Source organism: Aedes albopictus, chromosome 2, assembly GCF_035046485.1.
Source record: "Aedes albopictus strain Foshan chromosome 2, AalbF5, whole genome shotgun sequence".
Lineage (NCBI taxonomy): Eukaryota > Metazoa > Arthropoda > Insecta > Diptera > Culicidae > Aedes > Aedes albopictus.
Window position 1 is genome coordinate 158,187,592 of NC_085137.1, and position 21,711 is coordinate 158,209,302.

The 21,711-nt window shown below is 39.3% G+C and overlaps 1 protein-coding gene across 2 annotated transcripts in view; it reads left to right on the top strand.

Moving 5' to 3' along the window:
• Window positions 1–14,182: 14,182 nt before the first annotated feature.
• The window catches only part of LOC109414353 (uncharacterized), a 360,026-nt gene continuing 352,497 nt past the window's right edge, over window positions 14,183–21,711 (top strand). The window contains exons 1-2 of one of the 2 annotated variants that reach the window (XM_029859312.2): window positions 14,185–16,974; window positions 17,422–17,760. In XM_029859312.2, the coding sequence (XP_029715172.2) occupies window positions 16,714–16,974; window positions 17,422–17,760 (600 nt within the window). In that variant the 5' untranslated portion in view covers window positions 14,185–16,713. Of the gene's footprint in view, window positions 17,761–21,711 lie in introns of both variants that reach the window. The other variant, XM_029859311.2, reaches the window with a different exon arrangement.

Consider the following 21,711-nt stretch of genomic DNA (forward strand, 5'->3'; position numbering starts at 1 on the left):
TAGTGGCATCCAGGAAATATCGGGGCCGTAAAACCGGGAACTTGACAACAATTTCGGAAAACGAACGAACGTCGGAAAATATCATGTTTTTTTCAGTAAATCTTTCTATGCGCCTCTCCCTCATTGTAATCCCCTCTCCTCTCATGGAGATTGAAACTTCAAATGAGGATTATTATGGTGGCTAAAAATGGCGATACAACATACACACTTAATTTTAACAAATTTCAACCATTTTTTTTATTGTATTAGCCCTTTTAGGTAGATTGATCATCTTTTAAAATTACTTAAGTTTTTATTCGTCATGGTTACATTGATTTTTAAATAGGTAACCTAGATATGATCAATAAAATTAACTTGTATTCTTATATAGGCGACTTCGAAAACTTTGACCCATTCTCACCCCCTCTAAGGGGTGAGATTGGGTCAATTTTCAATCATTTGTAGTTTGGTAGACAATTCATATAATGTGATACTTTCTTGCTAAACTATCACTACCATATAGAAGAGTATACATACCAAATAAAAAGTTATTCCGACTTCAACTGCATTTGTTATTTAACAAACAATCTGTGAGTATCCTTTTTTGACCCATTCTCACCCCCAACGACGGTATACAGGAAATACTACAAAGACCTGTTCAGGGCTGGATTCAACAATTCCATAACTTCTGGAATTAATATACAGCTGCCATCAGAAAATACTCAAAGAAATCATCAATGTGTTCTATAAATTTCAGAGACACTTTAATTAGTACATTACTACAGCTAACTAGTAAATTAAACTCGATAGAAATGTTAATATATACAAGACATTTTGCCAAAAATCCTGCACAACTTTTATAGAAAACATTTTTAAGTATTCATTTACCAGCTCATCCATCAATTATTTTAGAATTAAAATTACAATTGTTCTGCCTCAACTGAAAAAAAAAAACTCTTACCAATTACTGGGTACAAAAATTCATCGCGTTCTCAAATTTATATTGAAGCTACAATTTCTCGACCAAAAAATCTTTGAATTTGCTTGTCTTTGTAACGCAAAGCATGGAATTCAATGTTCTTTAAAAAAAACAGTTCGCAAATACTTTTCCGACTCAATGTTAACGACCGATTATTTGTTCAATGTTCATCTAGCCAACCGATGCCAAAAAAAAATCATCTGGCGCTTCCTAGTTACAACCCAACCAACATTTTGATGACCTATTAGTCATATACAGATTTTTATTTGTAACCGTCATAAAACATTATACCCTTCAGAGCGTTCATGATTAACAAAAATTTTAATCATGATTAATCATTGATGATTAAAATTCCAATTTTGGTGATTATTGATTATGATTAATGATTAAAATTGGTTTTATCTGTGATTATTGATTGTGGTTAATGATTAAAAATGGCTCATTGATTAAAAATCATGATTAATCATGATTAATCAATCACAAAAAACTGGAAATGATTAAAATATATTTATTGTTTAACATGTTTTTGAAGTTTCAAAAGAAAAAGGTAACTCTGTCCGGGAAATTTTGAAAAAACAATCATAAATTATATTATGTAGAACAGCATTTGAACCAATTTAAATTGGATCATATATTTTATATGATGAATCATTTTTGGTTATGAATGATTAATGATTGATTAATATTTTTACTTATGATTATGATTACTGATTAATGATTAGATTGCAAAAACAGTGTGATTAAGATTAATGATTAATGATTAAATGAGATTTTTTTGTGATTATGATTAATGATTTTGATTAATCTTACTCATTAATCATTAATCATGATTAAATTTATGATTAATCATTAACGCTCTGATACCCTTTATGTTAGTTTTATCATGAGTGTAAGAACCTCTTCTAATCTATATCACTCAAAAATATTATTTGGGAAGTCCACTAAAACTGGGCAGCTTGTACGCGACCCGATGAAGTAAGCGTCAAATTTCGGTTCCATTTCATATACGTATAAGTCGACGATAAACAACAACAATCAAAGGACGAAGAAAAGTCGCGACTACTAGGGTTGGTGTGCTGGGAAACACTGTTTCTTCCTACGAGGTTTCTTATGGGCGTATGAGTGAAAAAAAATCTTCCCACAGAAAATCACAAACAAAATCATCATCTTCGAAGTCCCCAATACCACCGGAGCGGTTGGTGCAAAACATTTTATAAACCATAGAGGACTAATGTCGCTGGTGTTCTTTGTTCTAGCTTGGAAACATGCCGGGTTATCTAGGTATCTATCTCATAGTTTAGATATAAAACCCAGACACCCTCAGCATGGTCTTGCTAAATACCTTCTAGTGTGTCACTTCGGTTATATGGGCCCTTAAGTCTTTGACCAAGTAGAGACGGCATTCCAGAAAGAAAACAGGAACAATCATCTTAAATTCTGAGGCTTTCATAAATTATAGTGAATGTTTGGTCCATTTTGACCTAAGAAAAGCACAGAAGAAATCTCTTATGGAATCAGACAAAAAATTAGAAGGCGAACATCGTAGGCTTATGGTCAAGTTCAAGTTCTCTTCCCAAGACCAAAAGACACAACCATCCTTCGTTTTCCCTTTCGGATATCAATAAATGATGATCCCCAATCGAATACGGCAAACAGCAGAGGGTCGCACGTGTAAACATCGTCGTCTTCAGACCGGCTGGGGGTTCTTATTTGCCTCCTTCTGTTTTCTCTCCGAGTCGGGCTATCAACGAGTGTTGATCAAAAATTTACGAGAATTACCCTCATAAACCAGGGCTGCTATAGCACAGCGGCCCCCATCTTCCATTGCATTGGTGGTCGGGTCGGTTTCCTCCGCTCCCACCCCGAGGGCAATAAAACACCACGGACAAGTGGCCGGACCGGGAAAGCGAGTCTGTGATGTCGGATGAAAGATCTCCGGACAGTTCCATTCAATTTTCTCCATTGAAGGTTAAGTACGAAATCGGTGCAGCTCGGGGAGCTCGAAGGCACTTCCTCCTGCACTGTCGCTGGAACTCGGTGAGGTTTTATGGGCGACTTTTTCTTCCTTTTCGAAATTGTCGTCTTGTCGGTTTGTGGCGTGTGGGGTCGGTTTTGGTTATGGCCGTCCAATCTGTTCGATGTCCCCAGGCACAACTGCGTGTGTCTGCTTGGTACGTTGCTGAGTTTATTGCTTGTAGAACTGTGTGGAAATCTGTAGATATTGACCATTTGAGTTCCGTAATCCTCATGGGATGAATCGAGAAGAGGAAGATGTCTCCAATGGGTGAATTAATAAATTGCTTCATGTGTCTAATGCATATAGTTCACCTTGTGCGTTTGAAAATTTGTTCAACAGCATCGTTGTAATGTGCTACGGCAGCAGAACAGCTCATAAAAAGGATGTGCTCTTAGTTGAACCAAACCATATGCGGTGAACAAATCTTGAAACTCGACAACATAGCTGCTACCTTCATACATGAAGACCGATGCCGTTTCGTGGCAGATACTGTCTTCCCCACGCTCTTATTAGCTCCAGTATCGTTTCCCGAAACGAGCGACCAAAATCGGCGTACTGTGCTATTTTCTACGAGACGCAGCAGCAACAGACGGAAGCTTTCTGTTTAACGAACATAGAGGGACCATATCAAACAACTTAATGAAATTGCCAGACTAGCTTTTTTCACTTTCTCGGTATCTCTCCGCCTGCCGTATGCCGGTTTGTTTGCGTTGTTCCAGTCGACGAGAATCGGGACGATACGACCTCCTTACCGACGAGGACTCGACCCGACCCGATCCACCAGTAGAAGACTAATGAAGATTGAACATTGAGGGCGGTGAGCATATTGTGTGAACTCAATTCGCTACCAACATCAGCAGCCAGGATAGGCCTTTGTGTTTCTGGTTGTTTGGTCGACTGTTTTAATAGAATTATATCGAACATTAATTGTCCCGACAATTTTTGGTAATAAACTTGCCATTGTTTCGTCTAATGAAAATTGGGATGATGTTTAGAGGGGAAAGGCATTCAATACAAGAATACACTGAAGCATCCACTTTTAGGGAATGAGCCGGGATTGCTTCAATAGAATTTTGCCTAAATTGAATGCATTTATTTCCGAAATGGATTTCAAGGTTGCAATGAAGTACAATCCGTAAACGCCCTAGGTGTCTCACAATTGTAATCTTCATAAAAAAAAACTTCACAAGAAAAATTTCGAAGTCTATGGTGAAGTTGCAAAAAATGTTTCAATGTGGGACCTCAATATCTGATATTTTTTCGAGCTCAACTTTGGCACAACTTTTATGGTACTGTTGTTGCTCTCTGATCCGTATAGATATCATGATTCTATGTAAAAAAGATGATAACTACTCTAGAAGCATAAGAAAACGACTGTCAGATAACATCAAGGTTATCTAGGTGCATCAAAAAGCCAATTTGTCTCTGTTTCTCTTTTTTATTCTTTCTCTCCCGCTTGAGGAAGAATCCCGGAAGGAGTCCACAAAAATCACAGAAGTAATCACTGAAAAATCCGGCGTCGGGTACCTAGATACCCTGTCGGCCACAAAAGTTTAAAGAAATCACGGAAGGATAATAATAACGTAAAAGAATTCCGCCAAGATTTCCTAAAGGAATCTTTGAAAGAATACCAGAAGGAAACCCGAAGAAATCCTATCAGGAATCTCAAAAGAGAACCTTTACGAAATTCCAGAAGAGATCTTTGGAGGAATTCCAGCAGTAATCCTTGGAGGAATGCCGACTAGAACACTTGAAAGAATCCTTTCAAGATTTTTTAAAGCAATCCCGGTAGAAATCCCTGAAGTGATTCCTGAAGGATTCCCGTAGAAACTACCTGGTGGAATCCTTAGAGGAATCGCGTCAGGAATTCAACCTGCAATCTGAGAAGGAATCCATGAAAAAACTCGGAAACAATTTTCGAAAAAATCCCATCGGGAATTTCGGCACGAATATATATTCTTTAATATTCCTTATGAAGAATTCTCGGCCAAGGTTGGGAAGACTCACTTGCAATAAGTTACACTTACTTGCTGTTTTCTCAGCTCAGAAGCGTGTTATCAAGAAACGGTGTATGGACGACTTTTGCTTTGTGATTTTGTCTACAAGTTTGCCTAATAGAGTGGGGGTCGCAAACGCATACCAAAGATGTGAGGGAGCTGTGAAGGTAACTCTCCACGAGTTGAATGTAAATTTCACATACTTTGTGGAGAAATAAATTTCACAGCGCTGTTAAGCCAGCAGTATGCGTGTGCAACCAAAAGTCATCCATACATCGTTTCTTGATAGCACGCTTCTGAGCAGAGAAAACAGCAAGTGAGTGTAACACTTTGCATGTGATGTGCATCTCTGATCTCGGCATAAATATGTGTTCTTCTAAAGCAATCCCTGTGGAAATCATTAAAGGGGTCCCAGGAGGAATCTCTACATGAAATCCGAAAAAAAAACATCTAGAGGAACACTGGTAGGAATCTCGAGAAGAGTCTCGAGAGGAATGTCTGAAGAAATCCCGAAAGAACTCCTGAAGGCTCATCCAGAAAATCTCCTCTGATCTCATTCTTCACCCTACTCTCTACCCTCACCGTCTTCCCCATCCTCCACTTTAACCTCTATCTTACCATTTTCCCTCTCAATAGTTCTCCATAGATTTCTCCTTGAATTTCCACCTAGTTCACCTTGTAATTCCTCCGGAGAATCCTGTTGAGATGCGTCCCAGGATTTCTGCTGGAAATTCTCCCAATAGTCCTGTCGGGATTCTTTCAGAAACCCCTTCAAATAGTCTACTAAATATTTCTCTCAGGATTCTTCCAGGGGTTTTCCAAGTATTCCCAAAGGCCCAACTATCATTTTTGATTTAAATGTGTTTAAAAGGGTATTATGCATCTACTTTGATTAGTGGGGAGATTTTTCTCAAATTCCTTCAGGAAATTCTCCCGGGATTCCTCCATTGATTTCTCGCGGGGTTGAGCGATTTTTCCCGGTATTTTCCTGTTTTTTTATTATTATTTACGAGATTTCATCAGATTTTTTTTCAGGCTTCTGTGAGAATTTCTCTCAGGATTCCTTCATTGATGCTTCCTGAATTTTATTTATTATTTTTTCCGGGGTTTTCTTTAGGGATTCCTCCCAAGATACATTCCAAAATTCTTTCGAGGATTCTCCCCGAGATTCTTTAACAGATTTTTAGTTTTTTTAGTTTTAAGTTGATCGCTTTCGAGAATCTGTTATATGTTTCTTCCGACAAATATCCCTGGGTTGCTTCAGTGCTGTGGGCTTCGTGGCCGTGCGGTTAGCGACGTCAGTCGTTTAAGCGTATTGTGAGTGCCACGGAGTTAGGGTCCGATTCCCGCTCCAGCCGGAGGAAACTTTTCGTCAAACGAAAAATCCTCCAGTGGTCCACTAGGTGTTCTGTGCCTAATGTTAGTGAATGTTCAGTCTGTGCAACCTCTGGTTGAAGACGGTGTAGTGTTTTTTTTTAATACCGTGAACACTAGAGCAACGTATCGACAAAAAAGAACTTATCTGGATCAGTTTCAGCAGACCTAGATCAAAACCGAAGATGAAAGAATGTAGTACCAACAAATCCAAAACACTTTGTCGAAGACACCAACCCTCTAGGATGCATACCGAGATCACTAGAGCGTCGTATTGAAAGATAAAACTTATCTAGATCAGTTTCAGCAGATTTAGATCAAAACCAAAAACATTGAAGTGTAGCACCAATCAATCTAGACAACTTTGTCGAAGACCCTAACCCTCTAGGATGCTTGGCAAGAGCACTGGAGCGCTTGTTCGTCGAGAGCCGCAATTGATCATAGCTAGGGATGTTCAAGATAGTTGCAAACATTTTGTATCACCTCTACAATATGCCTTATTAGAAGAATTCACGTTTTGCAGTCTTTTTAAGTTGTCACGACCTTGGTCAGACTTGAATTTTTCAAGCAAACAAAAATATATATTTATTTTAAAAAAAACGTTCCTTGACACATTCTACGGGCCCCGTATCATCAATACCAATTTTTCAAAGTTGAGTTATGGTATATTTGACATTTTTATCACATTCTACATTACTTTTGCCATCCAGAAATGTATTCGAGATGATATTAGTATGACAATATATATAAATTGAACGACGATTAAGATTAACATTAAAATCGTGATTTTAAGTCATTTAGGCACACTTTTCATCCAAACTGTCGTATTTTAAACACCAACACACTGATTTTTCAAAAGTCTTCCATCATTTGTTGATAAATGTATGTAGATTTTTTAGCATAAAAAGATTTTTAATCGGAAGACTTTACAACTCTGAAATATGGCTGATCATAGTATGGGTTTTTATTGCGTTGTAACGTCACGAAAAATCAACATTTTTAAATTTTATTCAAATACGGAAAACGTTACAAATATGAAATTTTGTATGCTCTTTGTACTCGAAAATATCTTTCAAATGAGACTAAAAGAAAGAAAATCGGTTCATGGAAGCCTGAGTTTAACCAGGTTGAAGTTTGCGTTGTAACGCCACGAAAAAAAGTTCTGTGGAAAAGACACAAATCTTTATGGCTTGGACGGCTTCTCAATTGGACAAACGTAGTTCTATATTCAAAACATTTTCGTCGTATGAGCTCTTTTTCAAGATATCGTTTATAAATTGCGCACCATTGCCCGTTCATAAACTACGTAGACTTTTGAAGGACGGGGGAGATGGTGTTTGGCCAAAATTTACGATGTTATTGTACTGTGATATTGTAAAATTTTTTAACCGTAATCAAATGCCACTCAAACCGACAATTTCTGTGATATCAGTAGCCAACAGACGAAACACTGATGAAATTACAAAGTTATTAAGTTGGTCAAAGACTTACAGTTGATGGATAGTTGGATTTAAAGTTCCACCAACAGGCGGCGCACAAATTTTAAATTTCATACATCTCAGGATTCCTATTACATAGAAATACGATTTCTTCGGCAAAGTTGTTTGGTAAGTAAAGGACTTGCAGTTGATTTACCAATAGATGCGAGATATTGCCACTAGAAGGACTAGAATTTCTTGAAAAGTATTCTACAAGCTGCAACTTTTTTCACTTTGGACACATTGTATTCAAATCAAATAGTAATCAAAGATCAATATATAGTTCTTAACTTTCAAAATTTAATTTGATTTGATTCACTTATTCCTAAGATATAAGAGTTAATAGAACAACAGTCCATAATATGATTCTGCTTAAAGCGCTCCATATTTGTGTAGAGCTAATTAATCAAGTCTAAATTTGTTGAAATTACAGATGACAGGATGAGGAACTATCAGTCAAAATTTGAAAATTTTGGATATAATTTATAAAAAGTTACGACTTATTGAATGTGTTTTGGGTAATTAATAAAAATGGCATGCTTTTGAAAATTTGCAACTACCACCACTGTGTGGCAGAAATTAATACCATACGGCTATTAAACTGAAAGTCCTTGATCTACCAAACAACTTTAATGAAGCAACCATCTTTCCAATTTATCACGATCCTGAGATAAGTAAAACTAAAAATGTGTATGCCCTCTAGCGCCTCCTAGTGGAAGGATTTGAAATCATACGGCCCATCAATTGAAAGTTCTTGACCAGCCAAACAATTTTGTCGAGGACACCAACTGTCTAAATATTTAGGATCTTGAAATATATGGAATGGATATTACGTCAGTGTTACATCTATTTTTGATATAACAAGAATCACCGACAAACAGACGTAACACCTACGAAATTGAAACCCATATATCTCAGGACTCTAATTACTTAGACTTAAGACTTTTAGAAAGTTGATGTCTTTGAAAAAGTTGTTTATCTTGTCAAGAATTTTCAGTTTAAACATCGTTTGGTTCAAGTTTCTAACTGACAAGTGGTAGTTGAAATTTTGAAAAATCATGCACTTTATATTTGTATTTATATTCAACATGTTGTAACTTTTTATAAAGTGCCCAAAAATTTTGCCAAAAAATAGTTTCTCAATTATTCAAAATTTGTTGAAAACTTTTTGAGAAATTCTAATCGTTTGTAAACTATTGTAAACTTTTAATTAGCGTTGCCCAGTGTGTCAGAATCTCACATACAATAGTAAATCAGCTGTAAGTTTTTGACTTATCAACTTTGCCAAAGACACTAACTCTCTAAGTAATTATAACTCTGACATATATAGGATGGTTTTTTTTCTATTAGAATTAGGTCTATTTGTCTCTGGAATCACAGAAATTCATGCCCCTAAATGGTATGCAGATCCTCAAGTATGTCTTTGGTTCAATAACTGCGTTAAAGGGCCCATATAGCCGAGGCGGTAAACGCACGGGTATTCAGCATGACCATGCTGAGGGTGACGGGTTCGATTCCCGGTCGGTCCAGGATCTTTTCGTAAAGGAAATTTCCTTGACTTCCTTGGGCATAGAGTATCTTCGTGCCTGCCACACGATATACGCATGCAAAATGTTCATTGGCAGAGGAAGCTCTCAGTTAATAACTGTGGAAGTGCTCATAGAACACTAAGCTGAGAAGCAGGCTTTGTCCCAATGAGGACGTTACGCCAACAAGAGAGAGAGAGAGAACTGCGTTAAAAAGCGTTTTTAATTGAATCAATGACATAGCATAAATTATTGAAAAAATGTTTAATTTGACGGCATGATTAGTTTTATGCTGCAAAATCTAAATATCTGGCGGTGCGAAGTAATGAATATCAACGGTTTAGTCTTTGGGACAAAGTTAGATGAATATGGGTGGTACTAGGCCAAAGATGGGTACCATTAACCTTCATGAAGGAGTTTTCATACTACTGATAGCAACAACTTGGCGCTCCGAGCCATTTATCACAAAACGGATTTTCAATCGAATAAAGTTGCTCTTGGAGCAGTGAAAATAATGCAATAATACATTCACAAATTCGGGCAATTTTGGCTGATTATTCTGATTCAAAAATGATGCGCATTTTCGTGACGTTACAACGCGAGAAGAACCCTGTTTGAAACTGAACGGGCGTTGTAACGTCACGAAATATGAAAATAAAAAACGAATCCGAAATGTATATGTTTTATTTCACTGCATTGAAGAACAAACCAATAAAATTCAATGGTGGGAGAAATTTTCAGTTTAAAATAAAAATCCGAGCAAATTTTTCACGATGTTGGTTGCGTGGTAGAGGGGGTCGAATTCTAGCGCCTTGTAACGTCACAAATTTTTCTAATGAAAACTTAGTGTTAAACAGGTCAAATATATCGGACATTTCACAAGGAATCTGAATATGACAAAATATTTTGAGGTTTACAGTCGTTTTTATGAATTATAGTGAAAAATCTGACTACGAATGCGTAGAAACGTTGTAACGTCAAGGTAGAATGTGTCTTATCTCGACGGCGTGATGAGTTATATGCTGAAAATTTTAAATATCTGGCGGTGTAAAATAATGGATCTCAGCGCGCTAGTCTTTGGAACAAAACTAGAATAATATGGGTGATACTAAAGCGAAGATGGGTGCCGGTGTCTTTAACATTCATGGAGGAGTATTCATACTACTGATAGCAATAACTTGGCACTCCGAGCCATTTATCACAAAACGGATTTTCAATCGAATAAACTGCCCCTTGAAGCAGTGAAGATAATGCAATGCTGTATTCACAAATTCGGGAAAATTTGGCTGATTATTCTGATTCTAACATGATGTGCATTTTCGTGACGTTACAACGCGAGCAGAACTCTGTTTGAAACTGAACGGGCGTTGTAACGTTACGAAATGTAAAAGTCGATTATCCAAAAACAAATCCGAAATTTAAATGTTTTATTCCATTGAGTTGAAAAACAAATCAATAAATTTCAATGGTGGAAAAAAAATTCAGAATATCATTAAAATCGGAGCAGTTTTTTTAAGATGTTGGTAGCGCGTTAGAGAGGGTCGGATTCTAGCGCGTTGTAACGTCACGCTACAAATACGCATTTTGAACACGTTTTTCTAATGAAAGCTGAATGTTCAATATGTCAAATATATCAGAAATTTTACAAGGAATCCGAATATGAAAAAATATTTTAAGGTTTACGCTCGTTTTCATGGGTTATAGTGGAAAATCTGACTACGAATGCGTCAAAACGTTGTAACGTCACGGTAGAATGTGTCCCTTACTTACGCTGTTCTGGAGGAAAATTAGCATCCCTAAAAACATTAATTATGTATAAAATTAAAGTAGAATAGTTGGGTAAAAGATCCCTGAAAGAAAATTGAAAATCGGTTCACAGGCGGCTGAGAACAAGCTGCTCAAACTTTTAGTTTCCACTTTTTTCCTATCACGGTATTCAAGGGATTTAGTGAAGGCGTTTCAAAAAGGTTTAGATGATTTTCAGTGAGTTTCGGAAGTGTTATATGAACGTTTTCAGGATTTCGGGGAACCTCGGCGTTACATGGAGTCCACGGGGGTTTCAAAGAGTTTTGGGAGGCATTGCAGGACGTTTCAGCGGATATCAGAGGCGTTTTAGGAGATTTCAAAGGTTCTCAGTGACGTTACAGGGGGTTTCAAGAATGCTACAGATTGTTTTCGGAGGTATTTCAGGGGGTTTCAGAGACGTTACAGAGGACTCCAGGAGCGCGGTAGGGTGTTTTAGCCTCTTAAACGTCCCTGAAGATGTTCGGCGTCCATGTATGGTGCCCAGAGAATCTAAGATGGCGACCTTAAATCCAAGAAGCCTTCTATCTAAGATGGTGGCTGTACCGAATAGAATGTTTAGTTAAATGGGTTCATTACCTAAATGGATTTAATATACATTTTTTTGTCTGTATTAACGAAATTTTTAACACTTGGCTAGTTCATCTCGGGACCCACGTTTAACTTCCCTTCCGAAGGAAGAACTCACATTTTATGAGTACATATGTTGGGAGTGGGATTCGATCCCAGGTCCTCGGCGTGATAGTCTTGTGTTCTAACCACCACACCAGGTCCGCTCCACAATTTAATATATTACCTAAAAAGATTTAAAGATTGTAAAGAAGTTTAAGAAGGGCGAGATTTAGGGGTTCATGCGGGGTTTCAGGGGAGTTTTCGGGGGGTTTCGAAGGGTTGCGTTACATGGGATCCGATGGGATTTCGAAGGCATTTTTCAAAGCTTCAGAAGATTTTTGGCGAATTTCAGATGCATTACTTAGGCGTTATTCTATCAATACTTAGGCGTTACGTGTGAGTTCGGAGTTTTTGAGGGTCTCAGGTGCGTTACATGGGGTTCGAGAGAGTTTAAGGCATTTCAGAAAGCTTCAGAGGATTTCTGGCGGGTTTCAGAGGCGTTACGCATCCGTTATATAGGCGTTTTCGGTGGATTCTGAGTGCGTTACATAGGATCCAATGGGGTTTAAGGGGAATTTCGAAGGCATTTCTTAAATCTTCAGAGGATTTTTGGCGAGTTTCAGAGGCGGTACTCAGGCATTAAGTGGACGTTTTCGGGGGTTTCTAAGGGTCTCAGGGGCGTTAAATGGGGTCCGAGGGGGTTTTATGGGGATTCCACAGGCAATTCAGAAAGCTTCAGGGGATTTTTGGACGAGTTTCAGAGCGGTTACGAAGGCGTTTTCGGTGGTTTCTAAGGGTCTCAGGTGCGTTACATGGGGCCCAAGGGGCTTTCAGGGGATTTTCGTAGGAAATTGAGAAAACTTCAGATGTTTCAGAGGTGTTACGCTGACGTTTTCTGGGGGTTTCAGAGGGTCTCAGAGGCATTACAGGGGGTTTTTAAGGGGGTTTAGAGGGCCTTCAGTTTCTGAAAATAAATTTTGGGTCACTGCTCTTCAGTGAGCCTTAGGATGATTTCAGCGCCACTTTAAAGATTTTCTTAAACGTTTCTGGCAGTTTCAGAAGAGATTCAAAACGTTCCAGGCTGTTCGTGATTGCGGATCCGATGATCCATACTCAAGCGAGCTCTTAGAGATTCTTATTCCGCTACTTATTTCCCGTAAACCAACCTTATCCCAAATCTAAAACACTCCAACTGCTCTGATCACAATCAGATTCCATTTTGATAACGTAACCTAAATGGAGCTTCAAGTGTATTACGGAGAATTTGCCTCTAATCTAAAATTATGCAAAATGGGTATATTTGCATTGAGGAAAATCCAAGAATGAAATTTCCAAGATTTTGGTTGTATTAAGGAGTATTAGGCCAGAGTTCAAAAAGGTTGATAAGGGAATCCAATATTGCAGACTAAAATCCAAGATGGTGGCTTTTTTACGAAGTTTCAGTCTTCTAAACGGTATATTTTTATGAGGAAGATGACCAGAGAGAAAGGCGTTGTCTTAATAAATCAATAAAGTTTATGATCTTAAACGATGTAATATTGATTGTGCAATATGCCCGGAGCCCAAAAAAGTGACTAGAAAATTGCGTGGATTTAAATGTGTCAAACCATAGTGAATTAAAAGGTCGGATCAATAAAATACATCAATGTCAGCAGGACAGAGAAAAAATACGATACAATTACCGACCAAAGACACCACGAGAGTAATCCAAACAAGAAATATCCAAGAACTAAACATGCTTCTTTCAGCTTGGATCATACAAATTTGCAGCAGCAGCAGCATGAGCTTATTAACTCTGGCAATCGAGGAAATTAATGAAAATATTATCATTCCACCCGTCGTTTCATATAGATGATGATGTAAAACATCATACAAAACAGAAACCATCGAATCGATATGATTTAGGGGCTGTTCATTAATTACGTAAAGAAACTTTAGTGATTTTCGGACACCTTCTCCCCACCCCCCCATGTAAGATTTTTTTGTAAGAGAACCCAAACATTTTTGTATGGCGTGTAAAATTTTTCAAACCCCTCTCCCCCCATAAACCCTTAAGTAATTAATGGACAACCCCTATGTTGTGTCATGAAAAGTTTACATGTTTTAGTTTATCCAAGGCTTTAATCGATGTTTTGGGGGGCTTTCTCAGTCTTTAAGTCGAGAACGAATTGTTTTCTACTCTCCCGACGTTTCAGCCGAAGGGTTTTGGCCTTTCTCAAGCGTCGTAGTGTGTATCGACCCTTGCGAAAGGCCAAAACCCTTCGGCCGAAACGTCGGGAGAGTAGAAAACAATTCGTTCTCAACGTAAAGACTGAGAAAGCCACCCAAAACATCGATCAAACATCCAGTCGAAACCTTTATGAAGGATTTAATTTTCATGAATTTCGTTAAACAAAAAGGTTTGAAGTCAATATAGCAGCGCTGTGTACACATAATCCCCATCATATGATGTGCACAATATCATCAACATGTTTTATAAACTCTTTTTCAGCTAAAACAACGTCATCGTCGACCATCTATCACCAAGAAACTACCAACAACCAACCAGTCGATCCATCAGAGCCCAAGAACAACATGCCACCAGCGCAGAAACGACACCATCCCTCCAATCCCTGACAGACCCCGTTCCTTTCCACGCAAGTGACCACACGACCGTAGCTCCTTCGCAATGCGATTCCCATGGAAAGCCGAACATTTCTTCTCTTTGGTCACCTGTCAAAAGTGACAGCAGCTTGTCAAGCTCCCTCTCTCAGAAAGAATGTAAACCCTTCTAGTTGGCGCGCAGAAAACCACAAGGCTCCGATACATTGACAAGAAGACACAAAAAAAAAATCCAACAGGAAACGGATACGCTTAACCGAAACACAACCACTCACACACACAGATAAACACAGCGATTTTTTAGGTAATCATACATGTTTGATTTATTTTTATACGAAGTTATATTTGTACCAGAAAAGCTTTTATTGAGTAAATTGCGGAAAAAGAAGCGGCAACAATCGATACCGGTTCACCACCGTCGTACAAAGAAAGACAAACGCGGTTATTATCTTTGCGTTTGATTACGATTGCAAACACTCACTCACACAACCACCTTTCGGAATCGACGAGTGTCCATGGGTGATCCATCATTGTCGTTGTACGCGCCATCACCGTCGCCGCCGCCATTGTCGTAGTCCCCCAGTCAGTTAGGATTTGATAGGTAAAAGGTATTTTTTTTCTGTTTTCGATGGACAGTGAAGCTAGAAGACCTGACGAGTTTGCGGTCGTATTTCCGTGACTTGATTTGAAAAATTAATAGGTTTCTTTGCCGCCCCCCACGCTGCCTGAAGTCGTCCAGTCGCCATAATCAAACCAGGGGAGCAACAGAAACACGAAAGAAAAACTAAAATAATGATCAGACAATACTCATGAATAAGTTAGTGGGCAACTAGTTGCTTGTGTAGGTAGTGCAATCAAAGCAGAGCGAAAAATAAAAGGGATATCGATTTATTTATTGGGTTAAGGAACATTTTCACGAGGCCATTCCAGCGGAAATGTGTGAGACGATTCTGTCCAGTGTAGCGCAGGGTTGTTGATAGATGTTAGGTTTGCGGTAGGGATGTCCAGCGTCGATGTGAGAGCTATGTAGGGTGAAGTTAGGATCGGTAGAGCTTAGCTGGCATTGATGAGGGTTATTTTGTGAGGTTAACTTTTGGAACTGTTTTACTTCCGCGAGTCAAACGCTTCCGCACTTCCCGGAGCAAGAAATTGGGAGTTAATTCTTTTGTACACGGGTAGGGTAAGCAATCCGTTGATGTTATCATTTACAACCTAGAGCTGAGGATTGATGAGTTTGTTGAAATTTTTGATAACCGATAAGTGTTGATTTGATGAGTTTTGCTCGGTCCAATTAGAAGAGGTGATAGTTTTCGTACGAAGAGCAGAAGTATTTTCGATGAGATTTTTTAAGTCCAGAGCCTGATCAACGAGCAAGATATCACGATAGCGAGTTGCCATCCCCACAAATACGCAGAATATAACTCACTGTTATAAAGAGAACAACAATCGAAGATGTTTAAATATTGTTGTATTTGTTACCTATTCTAAGTCTAGGCAACGTTAAGCTACCAATCAAAGTTTCAGAACGAGAGCAACCAAAGGAATTTTATATTTGATTTTACACGAGACAGCCCTAGGAATTATTGAAACGCTATAAACAAGAAAACAGCAAGGACTTGTAGAGGCATAAAGGGTAGATGTTTTTCAGCGATTTTCTAACATTTTATACAAAAAAAAGACAATTGAAGTGCAACAAGCTACTGAGAAACAGGTAGACAGCTAAGGCAACTAAACGTAATAAAACACACATACATACCAAAGTATTTTAGGAGATACGCGTCAATGTTAGATGAACCAGGTGGTATTTTGCGCTTGAAAGTGTTAATTTTATAGGGAGCTTTAAACGTCTGTAACTGTACTGTTAAGAGAGGCCACACTAACACTAGGAACACTGAACACACACATCTAATACTACACCATTTTATCAAATACTGCAACAAGCCCACACGAAACAAAAGATCTTAATTTTAAAATCCAAGGGAACTCCCTTACACTAGGAAGAAATGAAATTTATGAGTCTTTATTGTTGATAATCGGATAACTAGAAGCACCAAACGAAAAACCAAATCTTTTTTGATAACTGTCTACAAGCTGTTTAGGTATTAACAAAGAGAAAACATGTTTCAACTTTATGTCGCATGTGCGTAAACCCCCAACTCCCTGTCCCGACTGTCGTATTCTACGCGTAACCGTGGCTTGAACGTACGAAATTGATGTTACTTAGCGCAAAGCTGAATTGGAATAGATTCTACTGGCACAAACTCTCTCTCTTCGATCGATCGACAACACGACACTCACACTCATAACAGAGACACTGTAGAAGCGACACGCACAATCGGCCGGCACCATGTATGCAGCAGCCGGAGGTGCCTCGTTGGCCTCCCGCCAGGCCCGCAAGAAACAAGCCGCCCAGAACACCAAGAACAAGGCCACCAACCAGCAGATCCTCCGGGAGAAGCTCGCTGCCAAGGCGGTCACCACACCGACCAAAAGTAAACAGTTTCACCAGTTACCTGCCTCGTATCTCCGGGCGCCCCACCAGCACCATCGGAAGCTCAGCGCCGGCTACACGACAGTTCCCGGTTTCGACCAGCACCAGAAATCGTTGGTACCTATCAGTGAACAATCTTCTTCATCCCATGGAGCTCATCCGCCTCATACGCCCCATCATCACCACCATCACCATCATCACCATCCGGGTCATCCGGGTCCATGCTATGCCGTTCATGGACCATCGGGCGGAAGTGCCGGTGCAAGTGGCACCGCCGCTGCCGCCCATCCCCCATTCCCAAAACCAACCGGATTCCGCGAATACGACAAACTGGTAAGACGTCAACAGCTAACCAAGTCCGCAACCGCCACATTGCCACTGGTCTCACAAGCACAAGATCTAACACCACCACAAACGCCTACCGCTACCCTCTGCTTCGCCGATCAACAACATCAGCGCTCCACACTTCATCTCGCCAGCCCAAATCCCAACACATTCTCACAGCCCCTTCACCTACAAATACCCACCAACGATCCGATCATAATTACACCGGCCACACCGCAGGCCACTCCACCGGGCAAGCTCAACCTTCCGCTCACCTCCACAACCGCCGATGACGCCGCCGAGGGACAACCGCTGACCCCGACTCCGGGAGCGCTGGAGCGCAAGTGCAGCGTCTACCGGAGCCGTAGTAAGCACGACCCGCTCGACGAACACCTGTTCTACAACCAAACGACAATAAGCAGCCAGCAGCAGCACGAGGCCGCATACTACGCGCAGCATCAGCTTCCGAATGGCGATCAGCAGCAGCTGCAGAGCTACGTCTGCAAGTGGGACACCGAGTACTACTGCTGTGACGCCGAACACCGGCAGCTGGGCGTTTGTACCTGTGATCACATCGAGGTAACGTATAGTCTCACTCTAATGCAAATGTTCCATCCCAACCCAACCCCACTAAAGTCCGTTCGTCAGCAAATCCCGTGCACGCATCCATCAGTCCATACTCCCACCTTCCCAAATGGAAAGCTTACTGTTTGTTGCCCTCAGTGTTTGATGTTTGATGTTTAGGAAAACACTGGTTCATGAAGCTGCCATAAGATCTGGCAACAGTGATGACAAGGTTGATGCAAAATCTATGTGATTCTAACGATCGGTTTGAGATCTGAAACGCTCACACTTATTGCGAGTTTTGCAGTCCATAAATGTATGATACACATAAATTTCACTTATATACTTTGACTCTAATATCAGGTGATCTTACAAGGCATTGCCGCTAGAAATAAACTCAGAACTCAGCAAATTCTAATTCAACACTTGGAAGTTGATTTTTAATAACTGGTATTTAGGAAACTCGTCACAAATGCACAGGTGAGGAAATTTTTTGATGCAGACTTAACATGGAATCCGAAAACGTAATGAATGCTAACAAATCAAAACTATATGCACTGACAACTAACAGCTTTACTGAACAAATCCAATAATTCGTAATTTTATCTGTTATAATTACACTATTATTTATGTCATGCTTAGATTGCAGTGCGTTTCATTGGCTTTCCAGGGGAGATTCAGGTATGTTACATGAAAAAAAAAGTTGGTTTCAGAGTGGTTCGGGACTTTTGCAGCCCAAGTAACACTTTGATTACCAATTAGTGTTGCAGAGGTTTTGAAAACCATCATAAAACCTAATACCTTTTATTTTGGTTTTATGAAGAGTCTAAGAACCTCTTCTAGTTTATTTGACTATAAAATGTTGCTTGGGCAGGGAACCCAGAGAGTCCCAGGGGGTTTCAGAATGAGAGCGTTTCGTGGAGTTTCTGAAAGTTTTAGGGACGTTTCAGGGAACACTAGTGGAGTTCCTGTGGTGTTTCTGGGTAATTCAAATGGTCCTGGAGGTATTTCGGGTAGTTGCATGGGGATTTTCAGGAGTGTTTAAGGAGTTTCGTTGAGGCACGTTCCTGAGTGTTTTAGATCTCATTAGAGGTGAGAAACTGAAATAATTCGAGTCGACTCTTCTGATCGATTCAGTAACTCGTTTCCGGAATTTAATGGAAAAGTCATTTCCAATATGTCCAGTTTTCTAAATCAGCTCGCAAGGTATGGACGTCGACTCAACCATATCAGCATGACGCAGTACAATGCAGTATACACAGAAAATAGTTCATTCCACTACAGAATCGCATCACTAGCACGAGCCAGCTATACAATATACAAATGAAAAATGATCGACTGGCAAAGATTTCGATGTTCTTTGTCTAACCATCACTAAAGTGCGCAGTCAATCCAACATTTTTCGGCAACTTGTTGGACTCGTAATGAGCTCCAGTGAATCGTAACTCTTTTGAAAAGAAGCATGGTTCACTCGCTCAGTTTCACGAATAGGTTCTTTGAGTCGATACGCGAGTGAGTTACCCATGTCATACAGTTCAAAGAGAGTTTCAGGAGGTCTCAAGGGGCTCAAGGGTTTAGACAGAGGGTAGAAAATTCGAAGATCCAAAGAAAATATTGAAATTTTCTGTTTTTTATTCCTGTTTTGCAGCATTCATTGCCAGCTGAATGTTTCTCTTTTTTCATTCAATTCTCTGTCATAAATATTTTCTTACTTATCATAAAATGTTCAATTATTGGTAGTAGATGCACACTTCATCCTAATGAGCAGTTGCAGCATTGCTGCATAGTACTGCTGGATTACAAATAATCATACAAAAGTTGTGTGGTTATTGTAAGCATAATCGGTAGTTTTGGCCCAGTTATGTTTCTCAGTGAAAATCTTCAGTGACTGAAAAATGAATAAGTGAGAAAATTCACTCGACAAAGCAGGGTTGCCATGCATACAGATTCATTGGTTTTTTTTTCATTCTTCAACCACTTAACCTAATTTACAGCTCTGCGTGAGCGATTCCAATTGGCAGATGCACTTAAACTTTGTACAGCGCCTAAATGTATTCTATTTATTCTTATACTACTATATCGAGCTGGCAGCCTTTGCGCTGCTGTCACTTTCTACCCAGTTCATGCACCGAGAAAAAATTCTACTCAGTGGCTGAGTTGGTCTTACTCAGAAATCGAAAATTCCTTTGTTTTCTTACTCAGTTTCGGCTAAAAGTGGGACAACCCATTGGCAATGGGTTGTCCCACTTTTAACGGAAACTGAGTAAGAAAACAAAGGATTTTTCGATTTCTGAGTAAGACCATCTCAGCCACTGAGTAGAAATTTTTCTCTGTGTGGTAGAATGATGAGCACGAGGATGTTGATGTGTAGCTCTTGTTCCTTTTCCAGTCCGATTGGGGGTCCATTATGAGTTGCCGTTTCGCCGATATCCAATTATCCGGGTCCATTTGAGCTATGGAGCTCAGAAGAGGGTCAAGTGCCAGCCGCTCTCGGGGGGAAGAGCAACTGACGAAGTGCCGGGGCTGGGATCGAACCCATGGCCATCCACTTATGAAGTGAACGTGTAGCCACTACGCTACGGGCCCCGGCGATGTATACAGATGTATCTGTATTAAGCAGATCTGTACAGATTGTGTTTTATATGAAACAAAGTTTTTTTTTCTGATGTAGGGCACAGATTTATTATATACCAGATTTTTTTTGGGATACAGATTTTTGAATAAGTGATACAAAAAATCAACTGGCATCCCTGCACCCAAGTAAATGTATGTTTATCCCTCAGTGAAAATTTTTCAAAATTTACGCTGATTGTACTCGGGAAGTTTTATGGGGTGTCCAGAGGTTTTCATAGAATTTCGGGAATCTTCAAGGGATTCCTGGAACATTTCAGTGATTTTCAGGGAATTTCGCTCCTAATGCACACCGAGACGCCCTGAGACTCCTGCAACGCAACTGAAATCTTCTGCAACTCCATGAGATTCCCTGACGATCCATTAGACCCCTTAAAATGCCCCTGAAACACCCAGGAACGCCCCAGAAGACCATGTAAGACTTCCTGAAATGCCCCCGATAACCGCCTACAACGATCTTAAAGTCCTCGAAAACACTACCGAAGGCCTGAAAATAAATTGAGAACCACTGAACCCCCTGAAACATCTTTGAAATTGCATACAATTCTTTGGGTACACTGAAACCTTTTTAACCCGAGCAGAGGAGAATATCAAATTCATAACAGCAGAATCATATAGCCTGTTTTTATATCATAATTTGTTATTATTAACTTATCAAAGTATTACTTTTTTATAACATGTTTTGTTGAGCAATCTTATTTTGTTATAATCAAATTTTTGAAATTCATCCACTAAATAACATTTCAATAATATACTTTGCTGTACATCAAGTCTTGTTATTATTCTGCTATTGGAAATGTACAAATATGTGTTGAACTATAACACAACAATAACAAGTTTTCAAATTCACTGCAAAAATCATTGTTAACAAGTTGTTATTGAACCTAACAAAACATGTTATTAAATCGGTCTTCCAGGAACATTTTTTGTTATGATTTTTGTTATTTTGCCGCATATGACAGACAAGTTTACAACAGAATAAGATAAGTTAATAACATAAAAATTACTGATTCTATTATGCAGTTATTATGCCAAAATAACACTTTTTATTATGCTGTTGATATTCTCTTCTGCTCGGGAAGGACTGTATCGTTAATCATGAGTACACTTGAAAATTGCCGTATTTGAAAATGGTTTATTAATTTTGTAAATTAAATTCAATTACATTGTTTATTGACAATCAGAAAACCCCATGGTATCATTTTATATTTGATTTTTCGTGGATCTTGCCAGCTCTCGCACCTTGTTCTTTGTGTTCTTCATAAGGTTTTGGACAACCGTTCCGTCGATGGTTTTGTTTGGGTTGACCTAGATTTTTTTGAATTTGATGACGTC